This window comes from Leiobunum rupestre, chromosome 6 (assembly GCF_980474605.1).
Source record: "Leiobunum rupestre chromosome 6, qqLeiRupe1.1.hap1, whole genome shotgun sequence".
Taxonomy (NCBI): Eukaryota; Metazoa; Arthropoda; class Arachnida; order Opiliones; family Sclerosomatidae; genus Leiobunum; species Leiobunum rupestre.
Window position 1 is genome coordinate 5,620,196 of NC_143389.1, and position 21,654 is coordinate 5,641,849.

Consider the following 21,654-nt stretch of genomic DNA (forward strand, 5'->3'; position numbering starts at 1 on the left):
GTTAACGAGCTCGATAGAATCGATACCAAAGAGATGCAAATAAATATAATTTCCCAATTACAGATATTGTCCGTCCGACACACATAAATAAGAAAATGAATTGTTCAACAACGTCATATATAATGACCGTATAATTGACCATTTTGTTGAAACAAAATTTAGAATGAAAAGAAATTTATTTTATTGTTTAAAACGGTAAAATAATTAAATAATTTTTAAATATCAAAGAGTAACAGAGTAAAATTCTTTTTAGTATTTTAACCATAATTCTATTAAAGTATTACTACCATAATTCAAACCTATACTCAGAAATGAAACAAAAAGAAGTATGAGGGACCGGTTCAACAACCATAGCTAGGGCCCGGAAATTTGCTCACACGGCCCTGCATAATCAAGGTGGTGGGGGTTCTAGCAACGGTTAATCCTTCTTCCGAGGGGTTTCAAAAACGTAAAATTTATGATTGGCGAACAGCCCCCTAAAAATTTATATTTCTTTGAATTTTTTATTTTTGTTAAAAAAGGAGACACAAAAGTGATAATTTAAATTATATAATTGCTTTTTTGGTTGTTCTACTACTACATTTCCAAATTAAGGATTCTTTATACAATGATATTGGCAAACCTTTCAAATATATAAAAGGGGGGTGGAATGAGATTTTGGACAGGTTTATATATATTGTTTTAGATTTTAGTCTAATTACTGTAGGCCTCATAAAGATTTATTCTATGCCTCATTTAATGGGCGAAAAAAAAAGCATATTTTTAAATTCGTATGAAAAAGTATGTGATGATATAACATTAATTAATAGGCACTCTTAAAAATCATCATTAAGTTAATGACAATTTGAGGAAATGCTGCTAAGCACGCCTCGCGATAAAAGCTATCATTTCCTTCAGAGAAAGTGGAAGCAAAATATTTTTTTCAGTTAAAAATGTAAATTGTTTCCTACAAAACAAACATCTGCAGGATCGTTTTTCCGAGAATTTCAATAATTTCCAGAATTTATAAAAACATTTCTAAAAACGCCAAGTCTGAAAGGCTGTAAACTTAAATCGTTCATCCGTCATTTATTGCCGAGAAAATTAATTTGAGTGATAGAAATCAAGGGGTTAAATATATTACTTAACCCAAAACGATTCCTCAGACAAGAGAGAAAAGTTTGAAAAGCTGACGCTCAGTTTGCGTTTCTTACTTTCAGGCTATTGCAAAAGGCCTAGGCAAATATATTTCAACCGGCTATATTAGGCTGATTTATTTTTTAGAAATAATGGGATTTATGCTGTTTGTTAGAAGCCGGGGTTTGACAAATAGAAGTGAATGAAGCTGAATCCATTGAGTTCAAAATTAGAACGTCCGAAATTGGATGTCGCTTCATGCTTTAGAAAAAAGACCACTCTTTCGTGAATTAAGGGTATTTGCCACTCGAAATGGGTTTTAAAGACACTTCAAAGTTAAAAATTTAAGCTTAACCATATCATTAATTACAATATATCAATTGATATTAAGAGGTATGCGGCACTGCAAACCACTTCCTATTTCTTATGAGAAAAATGTGCGTATAAAGCCTTTAAAAATAAAAATTGGGCCACCCAAAATGAATGACTACGAAACCGCCGAAAGCCCTAGAAACTATGTTGGAAATTCTATTATTGTTAAGCTCCACTCCTTCTTTTTTGAACTCTTTTTGTCATAATTTTGGAATTTAAATTTTTTTGAATCTTGAAGCTTAACTTTGAAAAGCTAAAGCAGCGGTTCCCAAAAGGGGTTCCGCGGAACCCTGGGGTTCCGTAAAAGGGTCACAGGGGTTCCGAGAATTCGCAGCGTGGCCATCGTTGTTTGTGTCAAGAGTTTAAGATGAGTAAAAAAAATGAGTTCGGGTTCCGCCTGAATTCGGTGGATAATTTAGGGTTCCATAGCAAAATAAAATTGGGAACCGCTGAGCTAAAGGATGATTAAAATCTTTTTGTTTTGGAAAAACAAAATTAGTAATGTAGAAAAATAAGTAATTTTTTGCAGCAGATACACGTTTGTGATTATCCAGTAATGCTGTTATATTGTACTTTTTCTAAGAGCTATTAATTGTCTATAAGGCTTTAACCTTATTTGTCTCTAACGCTTTAACCTTAATAGTCAGTGCTACATGACTGCAACATAGTTCATCATTTTTAGGTTTTAAACTGAAAATGTTAATTAGCTAAATAAAGGTTTCCGCTCTATGTTTGAAAAATCTCTTAAATGTTTCCTCGCAGCAATTTCTAGAGCATCCAGTTTCTTTTACTTTATTTATGATCGAATATCCATTGTCGTTTCTGATGTTCGCATTATCGTTTGTTTCGGATAGGAATTCAGTTTATCGAATACCAAATGAACACGATTCATTATCATTGGTGAGTTTATAAATACCCATTAATTTGTGGAAACTGTTCGTTTTTAATCCTGATTTTACTGATCAGAATGAATCGCCCGAAAACGAAGCGTCGTTCTTTTCAAGTCTACTTTTTTCGTGGATGAACGAGTAAGTGCCTTTTAGTTTTTATTTTTTTCCCCTTTTTAGGAAACCGAACTATTTGTGTTAAAGTTAACGATAAAAGACTTTTTTATGTATATTTAAAAAAAAACCATCCACGTAACGATATTTTTCCCAAGGTTATGTCAGATAAGAATCTGCCTTGTTTTTGTGTTATAGTATATACAGGGTGTTTCAGAGAAATCTGGCACAAATTTAAAGGCGGGTTCTTTGGGAAACAAGGACTGAAAAAGGTCCGAAGAAACGTTTTCCTAAATTAAACCGTATCCGCGTAATTGGCCGTCGTAAATCAGCCTCCAAAACGTCGAAACGCACCAATGTTCAGTTTCTATTGGACCCAATTGTTTCAATTTACTTAGCATTTGGTTTTTAATTGAAAAAGATAAGAAAACGATCACAAGTATCAAAAATTAATTTTTAATAGAAAGAAGTATTATATGTGTATTAACAATAAGAATAGTGACCACGTCAATTGAAAGAAAGTTTTTTTTCTTCAAATGCTATAAGTACCAATTTAGCTGAATTATATAAAATGATCACCTGGGGCACACGCAAATTGTACTTGAACCCGCTTAAAAATTCGAGACGTGTTACGAATTTACGAGCGAAAACTATGTTTGCGCTCCCTAACGGTGGCAGGCGGAACTACTCGTCGGAGGTCAACTTTAAGGCAATGTGGAAGCTAGCTGGTTAGAAACTTAAGCAGATGCTTGCCGTAAAAAGACCCCTTATACGGTTCGGCACCGTTGCGTCATCTAAACCCGTTTCGGTCGTGAATAGTTTAACAGCGATCAATAATGCGTTGTCGTAGGTCGTCAATGTTGCGGACGGACTTCAGTAAATTTTTCAATATTTCCCCAGAACTAAAAGTTGGGTGTGGGTAGAAATTCATGTTCTTTGAGTAGCAATGAGTAAAAGCTCATATGGTCAGTGATGTCCAGCAATGTCCACAACATGATCACGAGCTGGACATGCATCAGATTTATATCCCGGTGTACTGGTAAGATTGAAACCACACCACCGGCGGTCCATCATCAAATGCCCTACGCCATCGTCCACACGCCCGGACAGGTGACAAAACCAGCATGGGTAGCAGAACCCTACTACTGATGGTCGCACCTTCGACGCAAGCCGCTCAACCCAGCAGAAGGTGCAGCAATGGGCCCACGAACGCACCACTTCGCACACAGCAGTGGGAATAAGAGCGGATGCTCTGGCAACGCCAGCCGACACCCTACCTAGAAAGGTAGAGAGCCAAGCCCTTTGGAAAGAGCGCCTAAAGGGGAACGGCGGGCACACGGCAGACCGCATAACCCGGCACAGCTGGAACCGGAAATCCCGGTGGAACCCCAAAAGGCTGGGAGATGGGCGCCGTGCCCTCATACGGAGGCCCGCAGCCCCACAGCAGGCAACGCAATCCGCCAAGACGACCAGTTTGCCTGGCCCCTCTCCGTTAGCCTGGGCCGAAGCCCACTTACCAGCCCACACCGGACCGAAGTCGGAGGTGGAGATAGGACCATTTGGAAGGAGCTAACATCTCCCAGTGCGCCACCACCCGGGCTGGGTTACAAGAGCTGGACCCCGACTCCCCAGTAAGGCCACCAGTTATTGCACACCCCGACCCCTCGTGGGCCATGATCACGAGCTGTGATGAACCCATGGAGATGTGTGGAAAAATCCTCAAAATATTTTATCAATTGACTTCGAACAGACTGTGGAAACTTTAAGCCCAGCTGATGCGTAACAAAGGATGCAGAGCTCGACATGGCCTCGCATCTATCGTCCATGCAGGCGTTGTGGGCCGATAAACTTAGGAAGGCGAAGAAATAAAATGATGTATCATTAGTTTAGTCGATTCTCTTAGCTTGTATCTTTGAGTCGGTGCCACAAGATGAGTTTCGGGATTTTGGAATGCTGTGGGACACCTTGCCCGAAGAAAAGCAGAGGGTAACTGATATCGAAAGACTGCTGTTTGGCCGTGCTACCTAAGATGGCAACGTCATTGGAGAGTCATCCGGACTTTTTACCAGACGCGTCCAAAGGGGTTTCAACAACGTACTAAAGACGTCGGAGACCGAGAATGACAAGAAAAGAAAGAACCGACGCAACAATCTGAAATGTTTAAATTGCTCTAAGCATGATCACATCGCTAAAGACTGTCCGAAACCAAAGCAGGCCTCGAAGAGTAAAGATGACGGAGAATGCATCAGTAAAGGCAGCAGCCCACTCAACCCCAAAAAAATATTGGTATTTCGACTCCGGGGCCACGCAGCATGCGACAAACTACATACGATTCCACAATTTTGATACACCAGCGAATGTCCAGGCTTGAAATAGAGCTGTGAAGACTGCAGATGGAGAAGCAACCTGGCTGTTCTTTTCCGCGCCGGGAAGCAAAGACGCTGAGAAGTCATTCACAATGTCTGGCACAAAAAAAGTTTCGCCTGTAATGTTTTTTTTTTAAGAGCGCAGTTACGAGGAACAAGAACTTGGAATTCCAATTTACAGCAACGTCTTGCGACTTATACGAAAAGCAGAAGGGAAACAAGTTTTGCGTCTAGCCGGCTCGATATCACAATAAAACAGCGGAACGCGGCATGCCTCGCCGCAGATCCGAAGAACCAAAGGAAGGCAGATTTCTCCAAGTCTGCCACCAACGTATGGGTCACTAAGACAAGCGTCACGTAGCCGCTATGCTGAGGAGACTTGGCTACGAGGTTGTCGAGTCAAAACCAACCAATGCTTCGAAGGCTGTGTCTATGGAGAGTTCGCAAGGAAGAGATTCGGCAGCCGGACAGAAAAATTTACGAAGCCAGGAGAGCGTATCTATTAACTTCTTTCGGGTTCGTTTACGACACCATCCATGCAGGGAAAGCGCTACTATTTGTGGTTCAAGGATGCATATTAAGGCCTGAGAGTCGTATATTTTCTGGAGAAGAAGTCAGAAATCACCGACCGATTCAAAGACTACCTCAAACACGATCACATCATCCGAGAGCTGCTCGTTAACGAGGGGTTTCGACAACTGACAACACAAGAGCGCCTAAATCATCGAAAGACAATGCCTTACTCACCTGAAAAGAACGGAGTAGCCGATCTTTAAAATCGCACGGTCATGGAATTCGACCGAGTGATGTTGCATGCCAATACAGATCTCCCACCGAAGTTATGGGCTGAAGCGGTGAATATCACAACGCACATTCTAACCCAAACGGCACAAACACGTATGCAAAAAAGACACCATGGACTGGGAGGCCGAATCCATCCATAAAGCTTCTCCAAATATTTGGAGCAGAATGTCACGTACATATTCCAAAGGTTAAGAGGAAGAAATTGGGAAAGAAGGCGTACAAAGGAGTACTCGTTGGATTTGAAAATATCGGATCTATGTTGCTGAACTCAACGACGTCTTACGGTCTCGCGGGGTACAGTTCAATCCGGTTGAACGCGTCATGGACATATGGTTTCCTGGTTTAGCAGAAGATGATGTTTGCAGCCAGGGCGAGCAGTTGACGAATTCCCATGGTCCGGAATCAAACGGTTCTATCTCGGAATAAGATGCAGGTGACGATGACGTAATTTCCAGATCCGTCAAATCACATGATGATGTGTCTCCCAGATCCGTCGAATCGCATGATGACGTGACTTCCAGATCCGCCAAATCACATGATGATGTGTCTCCCAGATCCGCCAAATCACATGATGATGTGTCTCCCAGATCCGTCGAATCGCATGATGACGTGATACCCAGATCCGTCGAATCGCATGATGACGTGATTCCCTGATCCGTCGAATCGCATGATGACGTGATTCCCTGATCCATCGAATCGCATTATGACGTGATACCTAGATCCGTCGAATCGCATGATGACGTGACTCCCAGATCCATCGAATCGCATGATGACGTAACTCCCAGATCCTTTGAATCGCATGATGACGTTACTCCTAGATCCGTCGAATCGCATGATAACGTGATACCCAGATCCGTCGAATCGCATGATGACGTGATACCCAGATCCGTCGAATCGCATGATGACGTGATACCCAGATCCGTCAAATCGCATGATGACGTGATTCCCAGATCCGTCGAATCGCATGATGACGTAACTGACAGATCCGTTGAATCGGATGATGACGTGATTCCCAGATCCATCAAATCGCATGATGACGTGATTCCCAGATCCGTCGAATCGCACGATGACGTTATTCCCAGATCCGTCGAATCGCACGATGACGTTATTCCCAGATCCGTCGAATCGCATGATGACGTGAGTCCCAGATCCGTCGAATCGCATGATGACGTGAGTCCCAGATCCGTCGAATCGCATGATGACGTGAGTCCCAGATCCGTCGAATCGCATGATGACGTGACTCCCAGATCCATCGAAACGCATGATGACGTGATTCCCAGATCCATCGAGTAACATGATGACGTAACTCCCAGATCCGTTGAATCGCATGATGACGTGACTCCCAGATCCGTTGAATCGCATGATAACGTAACTGACAGATCCGTTGAATCGGATGATGACGTGATTCCCAGATCCATCCAATCGCATGATGACGTGATTCCCAGATCCGTCGAATCGCACGATGACGCGATTCCCAGATCCGTCGAATCGCATGATGACGTGATTCCCAGATCCGTCGAATCGCATGATGACGTGATTCCCAAATCCGTCGAATCGCATTATTACGTGATTCCCAGATCCGTTGAATCGCATGATGACGTAACTGACAGATCCGTTGAATCGGATGATGACGTGATTCCCAGATCCGTCGAATCGCATGATGACGTGATTCCCAGATCCGTCGAGTCGCATGATGACGTGACTCCCAGATCCGTTGAATCGCATGATGACGTAACTGACAGATCCGTTGAATCGGATGATGACGTGATTCCCAGATCCGTCAAATCGAATGATGACGTGATACCCAGATCCGTCGAGTCGCATCATGACGTGTTTCCCAGATCCGTCGAATCGCATGATGACGTGATTCCCAGATCCGTCGAATCGCATGATGACGTGCTCCCAGATCGGTTGAATCGCATGATGACTTGACTCCCAGATCCGTTGAATTGCATGATGACGTGACTCCCAGATCCGTCGAATCGCATGATGACGTGACTCCCAGATCCGTCGAATCGAATGATGACGTGATTCCCAGATCCGTCGAGTAACATGATTACGTGACTCCCAGATCCGTCGAATCGCATGATGACGTGACTCCCAAATCCGTCGAATCGCATTATTACGTGATTCCCAGATCCGTTGAATCGCATGATGACGTAACTGACAGATCCGTTGAATCGGATGATGACGTGATTCCCAGATCCGTCGAATCGCATGATGACGTGATTCCCAGATCCGTCGAGTCGCATGATGACGTGACTCCCAGATCCGTTGAATCGCATGATGACGTAACTGACAGATCCGTTGAATCGGATGATGACGTGATTCCCAGATCCGTCAAATCGAATGATGACGTGATACCCAGATCCGTCGAGTCGCATCATGACGTGTTTCCCAGATCCGTCGAATCGCATGATGACGTGATTCCCAGATCCGTCGAATCGCATGATGACGTGCTCCCAGATCGGTTGAATCGCATGATGACTTGACTCCCAGATCCGTTGAATTGCATGATGACGTGACTCCCAGATCCGTCGAATCGCATGATGACGTGACTCCCAGATCCGTCGAATCGAATGATGACGTGATTCCCAGATCCGTCGAGTAACATGATTACGTGACTCCCAGATCCGTCGAATCGCATGATGACGTGACTCCCAAATCCGTCGAATCGCATGATGACGTGATACCTAGATCCGTCGAATCGCATGATGACGTTATACCTAGATCCGTCGAATCGCATGATGACGTGATTCCCAGATCCGTCGAATCGCATGATGACGTGATACCTAGATCCGTCGAATCGCATGATGACGTGACTCCCAGATCCATCGAATAGCATGATGCAGTAATTCCCAGATCCGTTGAATCGCATGATGACGTGATACCCAGATCCGTCGAATCGCATGATGACGTGATACCCAGATCCGTCGAATCGCATGATGACGTGATACCCAGATCCGTCGAATCGCACGATGACGTGATTCCCAGATTCGTCGAACCGCATGATGACGTGATTCCCAGATCCGTCGAATCGCATGCTGACGTGATTTCCAGATGCGTCGAATCGCATGATGACGTGATTCCCAGATCCGTCGAATCGCAAGATGACGTGACTCCCAAATCCGTTGAATCGCATGATGACTTGACTCCCAGATCCGTTGAATCGCATGATGACGTGACTCCCAGATCTGTCGAATCGCATGATGACGTGACTCTCAGATCCGTCGAATCGCATGATGACGTGACTCCCAGATCCGTCGAATCGTATGATGACGTGATTCCCAGATCCGTCGAGTAACATGATGACGTAATTCCCAGATCCGTTGAATCGCATGATGACGTGATACCCAGATCCGTCGAATCGCATGATGACGTGATACCCAGATCCGTCGAATCGCATGATGACGTGATACCCAGATCCGTCGAATCGCACGATGACGTGATTCCCAGATTCGTCGAACCGCATGATGACGTGATTCCCAGATCCGTCGAATCGCATGCTGACGTGATTTCCAGATGCGTCGAATCGCATGATGACGTGATTCCCAGATCCGTCGAATCGCAAGATGACGTGACTCCCAAATCCGTTGAATCGCATGATGACTTGACTCCCAGATCCGTTGAATCGCATGATGACGTGACTCCCAGATCTGTCGAATCGCATGATGACGTGACTCTCAGATCCGTCGAATCGCATGATGACGTGACTCCCAGATCCGTCGAATCGTATGATGACGTGATTCCCAGATCCGTCGAGTAACATGATGACGTGATTCCCAGATCCGTCGAATCGCATGATGACGTGATTCCCAGATCCGTCGAATAGCACGATGACGTGATTCCCAGATCCGTCGAATCGCATGATGACGTGCTTCCCAGATCCGTCGAATCGCATGATGACGTGATTCCCAAATCCGTCGAATCGCATTATTACGTGATTCCCAGATCCGTTGAATCGCATGATGACGTAACTGACAGATCCGTTGAATCGGATGATGACGTGATTCCCAGATCCGTCGAATCGCATGATGACGTGATTCCCAGATCCGTCGAGTCGCATGATGACGTGATTCCCAGATCCGTTGAATCGCATGATGACGTAACTGACAGATCCGTTGAATCGGATGATGACGTGATTCCCAGATCCGTCAAATCGAATGATGACGTGATACCCAGATCCGTCGAGTCGCATCATGACGTGTTTCCCAGATCCGTCGAATCGCATGATGACGTGATTCCCAGATCCGTCGAATCGCATGATGACGTGCTCCCAGATCGGTTGAATCGCATGATGACTTGACTCCCAGATCCGTTGAATTGCATGATGACGTGACTCCCAGATCCGTCGAATCGCATGATGACGTGACTCCCAGATCCGTCGAATCGAATGATGACGTGATTCCCAGATCCGTCGAGTAACATGATGACGTGACTCCCAGATCCGTCGAATCGCATGATGACGTGACTCCCAAATCCGTCGAATCGCATGATGACGTGATACCTAGATCCGTCGAATCGCATGATGACGTTATACCTAGATCCGTCGAATCGCATGATGACGTGATTCCCAGATCCGTCGAATCGCATGATGACGTGATACCTAGATCCGTCGAATCGCATGATGACGTGACTCCCAGATCCATCGAATAGCATGATGACGTAATTCCCAGATCCGTTGAATCGCATGATGACGTGATACCCAGATCCGTCGAATCGCATGATGGCGTGATACCCAGATCCGTCGAATCGCATGATGACGTGATACCCAGATCCGTCGAATCGCACGATGACGTGATTCCCAGATTCGTCGAACCGCATGATGACGTGATTCCCAGATCCGTCGAATCGCATGCTGACGTGATTTCCAGATGCGTCGAATCGCATGATGACGTGATTCCCAGATCCGTCGAATCGCAAGATGACGTGACTCCCAGATCCGTTGAATCGCATGATGACTTGACTCCCAGATCCGTTGAATCGCATGATGACGTGACTCCCAGATCTGTCGAATCGCATGATAACGTGACTCTCAGATCCGTCAAATCGCATGATGACGTGACTCCCAGATCCGTCGAATCGTATGATGACGTGATTCCCAGATCCGTCGAGTAACATGATGACGTGATTCCCAGATCCGTCGAATCGCATGATGACGTGATTCCCAGATCCGTCGAATCGCACGATGACGTGATTCCCAGATCCGTCGAATCGCATGTTGACGTGATTCCCAGATCCGTCGAATCGCACGATGACGTGATTCCCAGATCCGTCGAATCGCATGATTACGTGATACCCAGATCCGTCGATTCGCATGATGACGTGACTCCTAGATCCGTCGAATCGTATGATGACGTGATTCCCAGATCCGTCGAGTAACATGATGACGTGATTCCCAGATCCGTCGAATCGCATGATGACGTGATTCCCAGATCCGTCGAATCGCACGATGACGTGATTCCCAGATCCGTCGAATCGCATGATTACGTGATACCCAGATCCGTCGAATCGCATGATGACGTGATTCCCAGATCCGTCAAATCGCATGATGACGTGATTCCCAGATCCGTCGAATCGCATGATGACGTGATTTCCAGATCCGTCGAGTAACATGATGACGTGATTCCCAGATCCGTCGAATCGCATGATGACGTGACTCCCAGATCCGTCGAATCGTATGATGACGTGATTTCCAGATCCGTCGAGTAACATGATGACGTGATTCCCAGATCCGTTGAATCGCATGATGACGTGATACCCAGATCCGTCGAATCGCATGATGACGTGATACCCAGATCCGTCGAATCGTATGATGACGTGATTCCCAGATCCGTCGAATCGTATGATGACGTGATTCCCAGATCCGTCGAATCGCATGATGACTTGACTCCCAGATCCGTTGAATCGCATGATGACGTGACTCCCAGATCTGTCGAATCGCATGATGACGTGACTCTCAGATCCGTCGAATCGCATGATGACGTGACTCCCAGATCCGTCGAATCGTATGATGACGTGATTCCCAGATCCGTCGAGTAACATGATGACGTGATTCCCAGATCCGTCGAATCGCATGATGACGTGATTCCCAGATCCGTCGAATAGCACGATGACGTGATTCCCAGATCCGTCGAATCGCATGATGACGTGCTTCCCAGATCCGTCGAATCGCATGATGACGTGATTCCCAAATCCGTCGAATCGCATTATTACGTGATTCCCAGATCCGTTGAATCGCATGATGACGTAACTGACAGATCCGTTGAATCGGATGATGACGTGATTCCCAGATCCGTCGAATCGCATGATGACGTGATTCCCAGATCCGTCGAGTCGCATGATGACGTGATTCCCAGATCCGTTGAATCGCATGATGACGTAACTGACAGATCCGTTGAATCGGATGATGACGTGATTCCCAGATCCGTCAAATCGAATGATGACGTGATACCCAGATCCGTCGAGTCGCATCATGACGTGTTTCCCAGATCCGTCGAATCGCATGATGACGTGATTCCCAGATCCGTCGAATCGCATGATGACGTGCTCCCAGATCGGTTGAATCGCATGATGACTTGACTCCCAGATCCGTTGAATTGCATGATGACGTGACTCCCAGATCCGTCGAATCGCATGATGACGTGACTCCCAGATCCGTCGAATCGAATGATGACGTGATTCCCAGATCCGTCGAGTAACATGATGACGTGACTCCCAGATCCGTCGAATCGCATGATGACGTGACTCCCAAATCCGTCGAATCGCATGATGACGTGATACCTAGATCCGTCGAATCGCATGATGACGTTATACCTAGATCCGTCGAATCGCATGATGACGTGATTCCCAGATCCGTCGAATCGCATGATGACGTGATACCTAGATCCGTCGAATCGCATGATGACGTGACTCCCAGATCCATCGAATAGCATGATGACGTAATTCCCAGATCCGTTGAATCGCATGATGACGTGATACCCAGATCCGTCGAATCGCATGATGGCGTGATACCCAGATCCGTCGAATCGCATGATGACGTGATACCCAGATCCGTCGAATCGCACGATGACGTGATTCCCAGATTCGTCGAACCGCATGATGACGTGATTCCCAGATCCGTCGAATCGCATGCTGACGTGATTTCCAGATGCGTCGAATCGCATGATGACGTGATTCCCAGATCCGTCGAATCGCAAGATGACGTGACTCCCAGATCCGTTGAATCGCATGATGACTTGACTCCCAGATCCGTTGAATCGCATGATGACGTGACTCCCAGATCTGTCGAATCGCATGATAACGTGACTCTCAGATCCGTCAAATCGCATGATGACGTGACTCCCAGATCCGTCGAATCGTATGATGACGTGATTCCCAGATCCGTCGAGTAACATGATGACGTGATTCCCAGATCCGTCGAATCGCATGATGACGTGATTCCCAGATCCGTCGAATCGCACGATGACGTGATTCCCAGATCCGTCGAATCGCATGTTGACGTGATTCCCAGATCCGTCGAATCGCACGATGACGTGATTCCCAGATCCGTCGAATCGCATGATTACGTGATACCCAGATCCGTCGATTCGCATGATGACGTGACTCCTAGATCCGTCGAATCGTATGATGACGTGATTCCCAGATCCGTCGAGTAACATGATGACGTGATTCCCAGATCCGTCGAATCGCATGATGACGTGATTCCCAGATCCGTCGAATCGCACGATGACGTGATTCCCAGATCCGTCGAATCGCATGATTACGTGATACCCAGATCCGTCGAATCGCATGATGACGTGATTCCCAGATCCGTCAAATCGCATGATGACGTGATTCCCAGATCCGTCGAATCGCATGATGACGTGATTTCCAGATCCGTCGAGTAACATGATGACGTGATTCCCAGATCCGTCGAATCGCATGATGACGTGACTCCCAGATCCGTCGAATCGTATGATGACGTGATTTCCAGATCCGTCGAGTAACATGATGACGTGATTCCCAGATCCGTTGAATCGCATGATGACGTGATACCCAGATCCGTCGAATCGCATGATGACGTGATACCCAGATCCGTCGAATCGTATGATGACGTGATTCCCAGATCCGTCGAATCGCATGATGACGTGATTTCCAGATCCATCGAATCGCATGATGACGTGATTCCCAGATCCGTCGAGTAACATGATGACGTGATTCCCAGATCCGTCGAATCGCATGATGACGTGACTCCCAGATCCGTCGAATCGCATGATGAAGTGATACCCAAATCCGTCGAATCGCATGATGACGTCATACCTAGATCCGTCGAATCGCACGATGACGTGATACCTAGATCCGTTGAATCGCATGATGACGTGACTCCCAGATCCGTCGAATCGCAAGATGACGTGACTCCCAGATCCGTTGAATCGCATGATGACGTGATTCCCAGATCCGTCGAGTAACATGATGACGTGATACCCAAATCCGTCGAATCGCATGATGACGTGATACCTAGATCCGTCGAATCGCATGATGACGTGATACCCGGATCCGTCAAATCGCATGATGACGTGATTCCCAGATCCGTCGAATCGCATGATGACGTGATACCCGGATCCGTCAAATCGCATGATGACGTGTTTCCCAGATCCGTCGAATCGCATGATGACGTGATTTCCAGAGCCGTCGAATCGCATGATGACGTGATTCCCAGATCCATCAAGTAACATGATGACGTAACTCCCAGATCCGTCGAATCGCAAGATGACGTGACTCCCAGATCCGTCGAATCGCATGATGACGTGACTCCCAGATCCGTCGAATCGTATGATGACGTGATTTCCAGATCCGTCGAGTAACATGATGACGTGATTCCCAGATCCGTCGAATCGCATGATGACGTGACTCCCAGATCCGTCGAATCGTATGATGACGTGATTTCCAGATCCGTCGAGTAACATGATGACGTGATTCCCAGATCCGTCGAATCGCATGATGACGTGACTCCCAGATCCGTCGAATCGCATGATGACGTGACTCCCAGATCCGTCGAATCGCATGATGACGTAATTCCCAGATCCGTTGAATCGCATGATGACGTGATTCCCAGATCCGTTGAATCGCATGATGACGTGATACCCAGATCCGTCGAATCGCATGATGACGTGATACCCAGATCCGTCGAATCGTATGATGACGTGATTCCCATATCCGTCGAGTAACATGATGACGTGATTCCCAGATCCGCTGAATCGCAAGATGACGTGATTCCCAGATCCGTCGAATCGCACGATGACGTGATTCCCAGATCCGTCGAATCGCATGATTACGTGATACCCAGATCCGTCGAATCGCATGATGACGTGATTCCCAGATCCGTTAAATCGCATGATGACGTTATTTCCAGATCCATCGAATCGCATGATGACGTGATTCCCAGATCCGTCGAGTAACATGATGACGTGATTCCCAGATCCGTCGAATCGCATGATGACGTGACTCCCAGATCCGTCGAATCGCATGATGACGAGATACCCAAATCCGTCGAATCGCATGATGACGTGATACCTAGATCCGTTGAATCGCATGATGACGTGATACCTAGATCCGTTGAATCGCATGATGACGTGACTCCCAGATCCGTCGAATCGCAAGATGACGTGACTCCCAGATCCGTTGAATCGCATGATGACTTGACTCCCAGATCCGTTGAATCACATGATGACGTGATTCCCAGATCCGTCGAGTAACATGATGACGTGCTTCCCAGATCCATCGAGTAACATGATGACGTAACTCCCAGATCCGTCGAATCGCATGATGACGTGATTCCCTGATCCGTCGAATCGCATGATGACGTGATACCCAGATCCGTCGAATCGCATGATGACGTGATACCCAGATCCGTCGAATCGCATGATGACGTGATTCCCTGATCCGTCGAATCGCATTATGACGTGATACCTAGATCCGTCGAATCGCATGATGACGTGACTCCCAGATCCATCGAATCGCATGATGACGTAACTCCCAGATCCTTTGAATCGCATGATGACGTTACTCCCAGATCCGTCGAATCGCATGATAACGTGATACCCAGATCCGTCGAATCGCATGATGACGTGATACCCAGATCCGTCGAATCGCATGATGACGTGATTCCCAGATCCGTCGAGTAACATGATGACGTGATTCCCAGATCTGTCGAATCGCATGATGACGTGATACCCAGATCCGTTGAATCGCATGATGACGTGATTCCCAGATCCGTCGAATAACATGATGACGTGATTCCCAGATCCGTCGAATCACACGATGACGTTATTCCCAGATCCGTCAAATCGCATGATGACGTGATACCCAGATCCGTCAAATCGCATGATGACGTGATTCCCAGATCCGTCGAATCGCATGATGACGTAACTGACAGATCCGTTGAATCGGATGATGACGTGATTCCCAGATCCGTCAAATCGCATGATGACGTGATTCCCAGATCCGTCGAATCGCACGATGACGTTATTCCCAGATCCGTCGAATCGCATGATGACGTGAGTCCCAGATCCGTCGAATCGCATGATGACGTGACTCCCAGATCCATCGAAACGCATGATGACGTGATTCCCAGATCCATCGAGTAACATGATGACGTAACTCCCAGATCCGTTGAATCGCATGATGACGTGACTCCCAGATCCGTTGAATCGCATGATAACGTAACTGACAGATCCGTTGAATCGGATGATGACGTGATTCCCAGATCCATCGAATCGCATGATGACGTGTTTCCCAGATCCGTCGAATCGCACGATGACGCGATTCCCAGATCCGTCGAATCGCATGATGACGTGATTCCCAGATCCGTCGAATCGCATGATGACGTGATTCCCAGATTCGTCGAATCGCATGATTACGTGATTCCCAGATCCGTTGAATCGCATGATGACGTAACTGACAGATCCGTTGAATCGGATGATGACGTGATTCCCAGATCCATCAAATCGCATGATGACGTGATTCCCAGATCCGTCGAGTCGCATGATGACGTGACTCCCAGATCCGTTGAATCGCATTATGACGTAACTGACAGATCCGTTGAATCGGATGATGACGTGATTCCCAGATCCGTCAAATCGAATGATGACGTGATACCCAGATCCGTCGAATCGCATCATGACGTGTTTCCCAGATCCATCGAATCGCATGATGACGTGATTCCCAGATCCGTCGAATCGCATGATGACGTGCTCCCAGATCGGTTGAATCGCATGATGACTTGACTCCTAGATCCGTTGAATCGCATGATGACGTGACTCCCAGATCCGTCAAATCGCATGATGACGTGATTCCCAGATCCGTCGAATCGCATGATGACGTAACTGACAGATCCGTTGAATCGGATGATGACGTGATTCCCAGATCCGTCAAATCGCATGATGACGTGATTCCCAGATCCGTCGAATCGCACGATGACGTTATTCCCAGATCCGTCGAATCGCATGATGACGTGAGTCCCAGATCCGTCGAATCGCATGATGACGTGACTCCCAGATCCATCGAAACGCATGATGACGTGATTCCCAGATCCATCGAGTAACATGATGACGTAACTCCCAGATCCGTTGAATCGCATGATGACGTGACTCCCAGATCCGTTGAATCGCATGATAACGTAACTGACAGATCCGTTGAATCGGATGATGACGTGATTCCCAGATCCATCGAATCGCATGATGACGTGTTTCCCAGATCCGTCGAATCGCACGATGACGCGATTCCCAGATCCGTCGAATCGCATGATGACGTGATTCCCAGATCCGTCGAATCGCATGATGACGTGATTCCCAGATTCGTCGAATCGCATGATTACGTGATTCCCAGATCCGTTGAATCGCATGATGACGTAACTGACAGATCCGTTGAATCGGATGATGACGTGATTCCCAGATCCATCAAATCGCATGATGACGTGATTCCCAGATCCGTCGAGTCGCATGATGACGTGACTCCCAGATCCGTTGAATCGCATTATGACGTAACTGACAGATCCGTTGAATCGGATGATGACGTGATTCCCAGATCCGTCAAATCGAATGATGACGTGATACCCAGATCCGTCGAATCGCATCATGACGTGTTTCCCAGATCCATCGAATCGCATGATGACGTGATTCCCAGATCCGTCGAATCGCATGATGACGTGCTCCCAGATCGGTTGAATCGCATGATGACTTGACTCCTAGATCCGTTGAATCGCATGATGACGTGACTCCCAGATCCGTCGAATCGCATGATGACGTGATTCCCAGATCCATCGAGTAACATGATGACGTTACTCCCAGATCCGTCGAATCGCATGATAACGTGATACCCAGATCCGTCGAATCGCATGATGACGTGATACCCAGATCCGTCGAATCGCATGATGACGTGATTCCCAGATCCGTCGAGTAACATGATGACGTGATTCCCAGATCTGTCGAATCGCATGATGACGTGATACCCAGATCCGTTGAATCGCATGATGACGTGATTCCCAGATCCGTCGAATAACATGATGACGTGATTCCCAGATCCGTCGAATCACACGATGACGTTATTCCCAGATCCGTCAAATCGCATGATGACGTGATACCCAGATCCGTCAAATCGCATGATGACGTGATTCCCAGATCCGTCGAATCGCATGATGACGTAACTGACAGATCCGTTGAATCGGATGATGACGTGATTCCCAGATCCGTCAAATCGCATGATGACGTGATTCCCAGATCCGTCGAATCGCACGATGACGTTATTCCCAGATCCGTCGAATCGCATGATGACGTGAGTCCCAGATCCGTCGAATCGCATGATGACGTGACTCCCAGATCCATCGAAACGCATGATGACGTGATTCCCAGATCCATCGAGTAACATGATGACGTAACTCCCAGATCCGTTGAATCGCATGATGACGTGACTCCCAGATCCGTTGAATCGCATGATAACGTAACTGACAGATCCGTTGAATCGGATGATGACGTGATTCCCAGATCCATCGAATCGCATGATGACGTGTTTCCCAGATCCGTCGAATCGCACGATGACGCGATTCCCAGATCCGTCGAATCGCATGATGACGTGATTCCCAGATCCGTCGAATCGCATGATGACGTGATTCCCAGATTCGTCGAATCGCATGATTACGTGATTCCCAGATCCGTTGAATCGCATGATGACGTAACTGACAGATCCGTTGAATCGGATGATGACGTGATTCCCAGATCCATCAAATCGCATGATGACGTGATTCCCAGATCCGTCGAGTCGCATGATGACGTGACTCCCAGATCCGTTGAATCGCATTATGACGTAACTGACAGATCCGTTGAATCGGATGATGACGTGATTCCCAGATCCGTCAAATCGAATGATGACGTGATACCCAGATCCGTCGAATCGCATCATGACGTGTTTCCCAGATCCATCGAATCGCATGATGACGTGATTCCCAGATCCGTCGAATCGCATGATGACGTGCTCCCAGATCGGTTGAATCGCATGATGACTTGACTCCTAGATCCGTTGAATCGCATGATGACGTGACTCCCAGATCCGTCGAATCGCATGATGACGTGACTCCCAGATCCGTCGAATCGAATGATGACGTGATTCCCAGATCCGTCGAGTAACATGATGACGTGACTCCCAGATCCGTCGAATCGCATGATGACGTGATACCTAGATCCGTCGAATCGCATGATGACGTTATACCTAGATCCGTCGAATCGCATGATGACGTGATTCCCAGATCCGTCGAATCGCATGATGACGTGATACCTAGATCCGTCGAATCGCATGATGACGTGACTCCCAGATCCATCGAATAGCATGATGACGTAATTCCCAGATCCGTTGAATCGCATGATGACGTGATACCCAGATCCGTCGAATCGCATGATGACGTGATACCCAGATCCGTCGAATCGCATGATGACGTGATACCCAGATCCGTCGAATCGCACGATGACGTGATTCCCAGATTCGTCGAACCGCATGATGACGTGATTCCCAGATCCGTCGAATCGCATGATGAAGTGATTTCCAGATGCGTCGAATCGCATGATGACGTGATTCCCAGATCCGTCGAATCGCAAGATGACGTGACTCCCAGATCCGTTGAATCGCATGATGACTTGACTCCCAGATCCGTTGAATCGCATGATGACGTGACTCCCAGATCCGTCGAATCGCATGATGACGTGACTCCTAGATCCGTCGAATCGTATGATGACGTGATTCCCAGATCCGTCGAGTAACATGATGACGTGATTCCCAGATCCGTCGAATCGCATGATGACGTGATTCCCAGATCCGTCGAATCGCACGATGACGTGATTCCCAGATCCGTCGAATTGCATGATTACGTGATACCCAGATCCGTCGAATCGCATGATGACGTGATTCCCAGATCCGTCAAATCGCATGATGACGTGATTCCCAGATCCGTCGAATCGCATGATGACGTGATTTCCAGATCCATCGAATCGCATGATGACGTGATTCCCAGATCCGTCGAGTAACATGATGACGTGATTCCCAGATCCGTCGAATCGCATGATGACGTGACTCCCAGATCCGTCGAATCGCATGATGAAGTGATACCCAAATCCGTCGAATCGCATGATGACGTGATACCTAGATCCGTCGAATCGCATGATGACGTGATACCTAGATCCGTTGAATCGCATGATGACGTGACTCCCAGATCCGTCGAATCGCAAGATGACGTGACTCCCAGATCCGTTGAATCGCATGATGACTTGACTCCCAGATCCGTTGAATCACATGATGACGTGATTCCCAGATCCGTCGAGTAACATGATGACGTGATTCCCAGATCCATCGAGTAACATGATGACGTAACTCCCAGATCCGTCGAATCGCATGATGACGTGATACCCAAATCCGTCGAATCGCATGATGACGTGATACCTAGATCCGTCGAATCGCATGATGACGTGATACCTAGATCCGTCGAATCGCATGATGACGTGATACCCGGATCCGTCGAATCGCATGATGACGTGATTCCCAGATCCGTCGAATCGCATGTTGACGTGATTCCCAGATCCGTCGAATCGCATGATGACGTGATTTCCAGATCTGTCGAATCGCATGATGACGTGATTCCCAGATCCATCGAGTAACATGATGACGTAACTCCCAGATCCGTCGAATCGCAAGATGACGTGACTCCCAGATCCGTTGAATCGCATGATGACTTGACTCCCAGATCCGTTGAATCACATGATGACGTGACTCCCAGATCCGTCGAATCGCATGATGACGTGACTCCCAGATCCGTCGAATCGTATGATGACGTGATTCCCAGATCCGTCGAGTAACATGATGACGTGATTCCCAGATCCGTCGAATCGCATGATGACGTGACTCCCAGATCCGTCGAATCGCATGATGACGTGACTCCCAGATCCGTCGAATCGCATGATGACGTAATTCCCAGATCCGTTGAATCGCATGATGACGTGATTCCCAGATCCGTTGAATCGCATGATGACGTGATACCCAGATCCGTCGAATCGCATGATGACGTGATTCCCAGATCCGTTGAATCGCATGATGACGTGATACCCAGATCCGTCGAATCGCATGATGACGTGATACCCAGATCCGTCGAATCGCATGATTACGTGATACCCAGATCCGTCGAATCGCATGATGACGTGATTCCCAGATCCGTTAAATCGCATGATGACGTGATTTCCAGATCAATCGAATCGCATGATGACGTGATTCCCAGATCCGTCGAGTAACATGATGACGTGATTCCCAGATCCGTCGAGTAACATGATGACGTGATTCCCAGATCCGTCGAATCGCATGATGACGTGACTCCCAGATCCGTCGAATCGCATGATGACGTGATACCCAAATCCGTCGAATCGCATGATGACGTGATACCTAGATCCGTTGAATCGCATGATGACGTGATACCTAGATCC

At 47.3% G+C, this 21,654-nt stretch overlaps 1 protein-coding gene across 2 annotated transcripts in view; it reads left to right on the forward strand.

The window, feature by feature from the left end:
- LOC149939179 (ATP-binding cassette sub-family C member 1-like) overlaps nucleotides 1–21,654 on the forward strand; it is a 93,039-nt gene that overhangs the window by 11,226 nt on the left and 60,159 nt on the right. For both annotated transcript variants that reach the window (XM_090179776.1, XM_090179777.1), the window contains exons 5-6: nucleotides 2,251–2,388; nucleotides 2,455–2,516. In XM_090179776.1, the coding sequence (XP_090035902.1) occupies nucleotides 2,251–2,388; nucleotides 2,455–2,516 (200 nt within the window). The remainder of the gene's footprint in view (nucleotides 1–2,250; nucleotides 2,389–2,454; nucleotides 2,517–21,654) is intronic.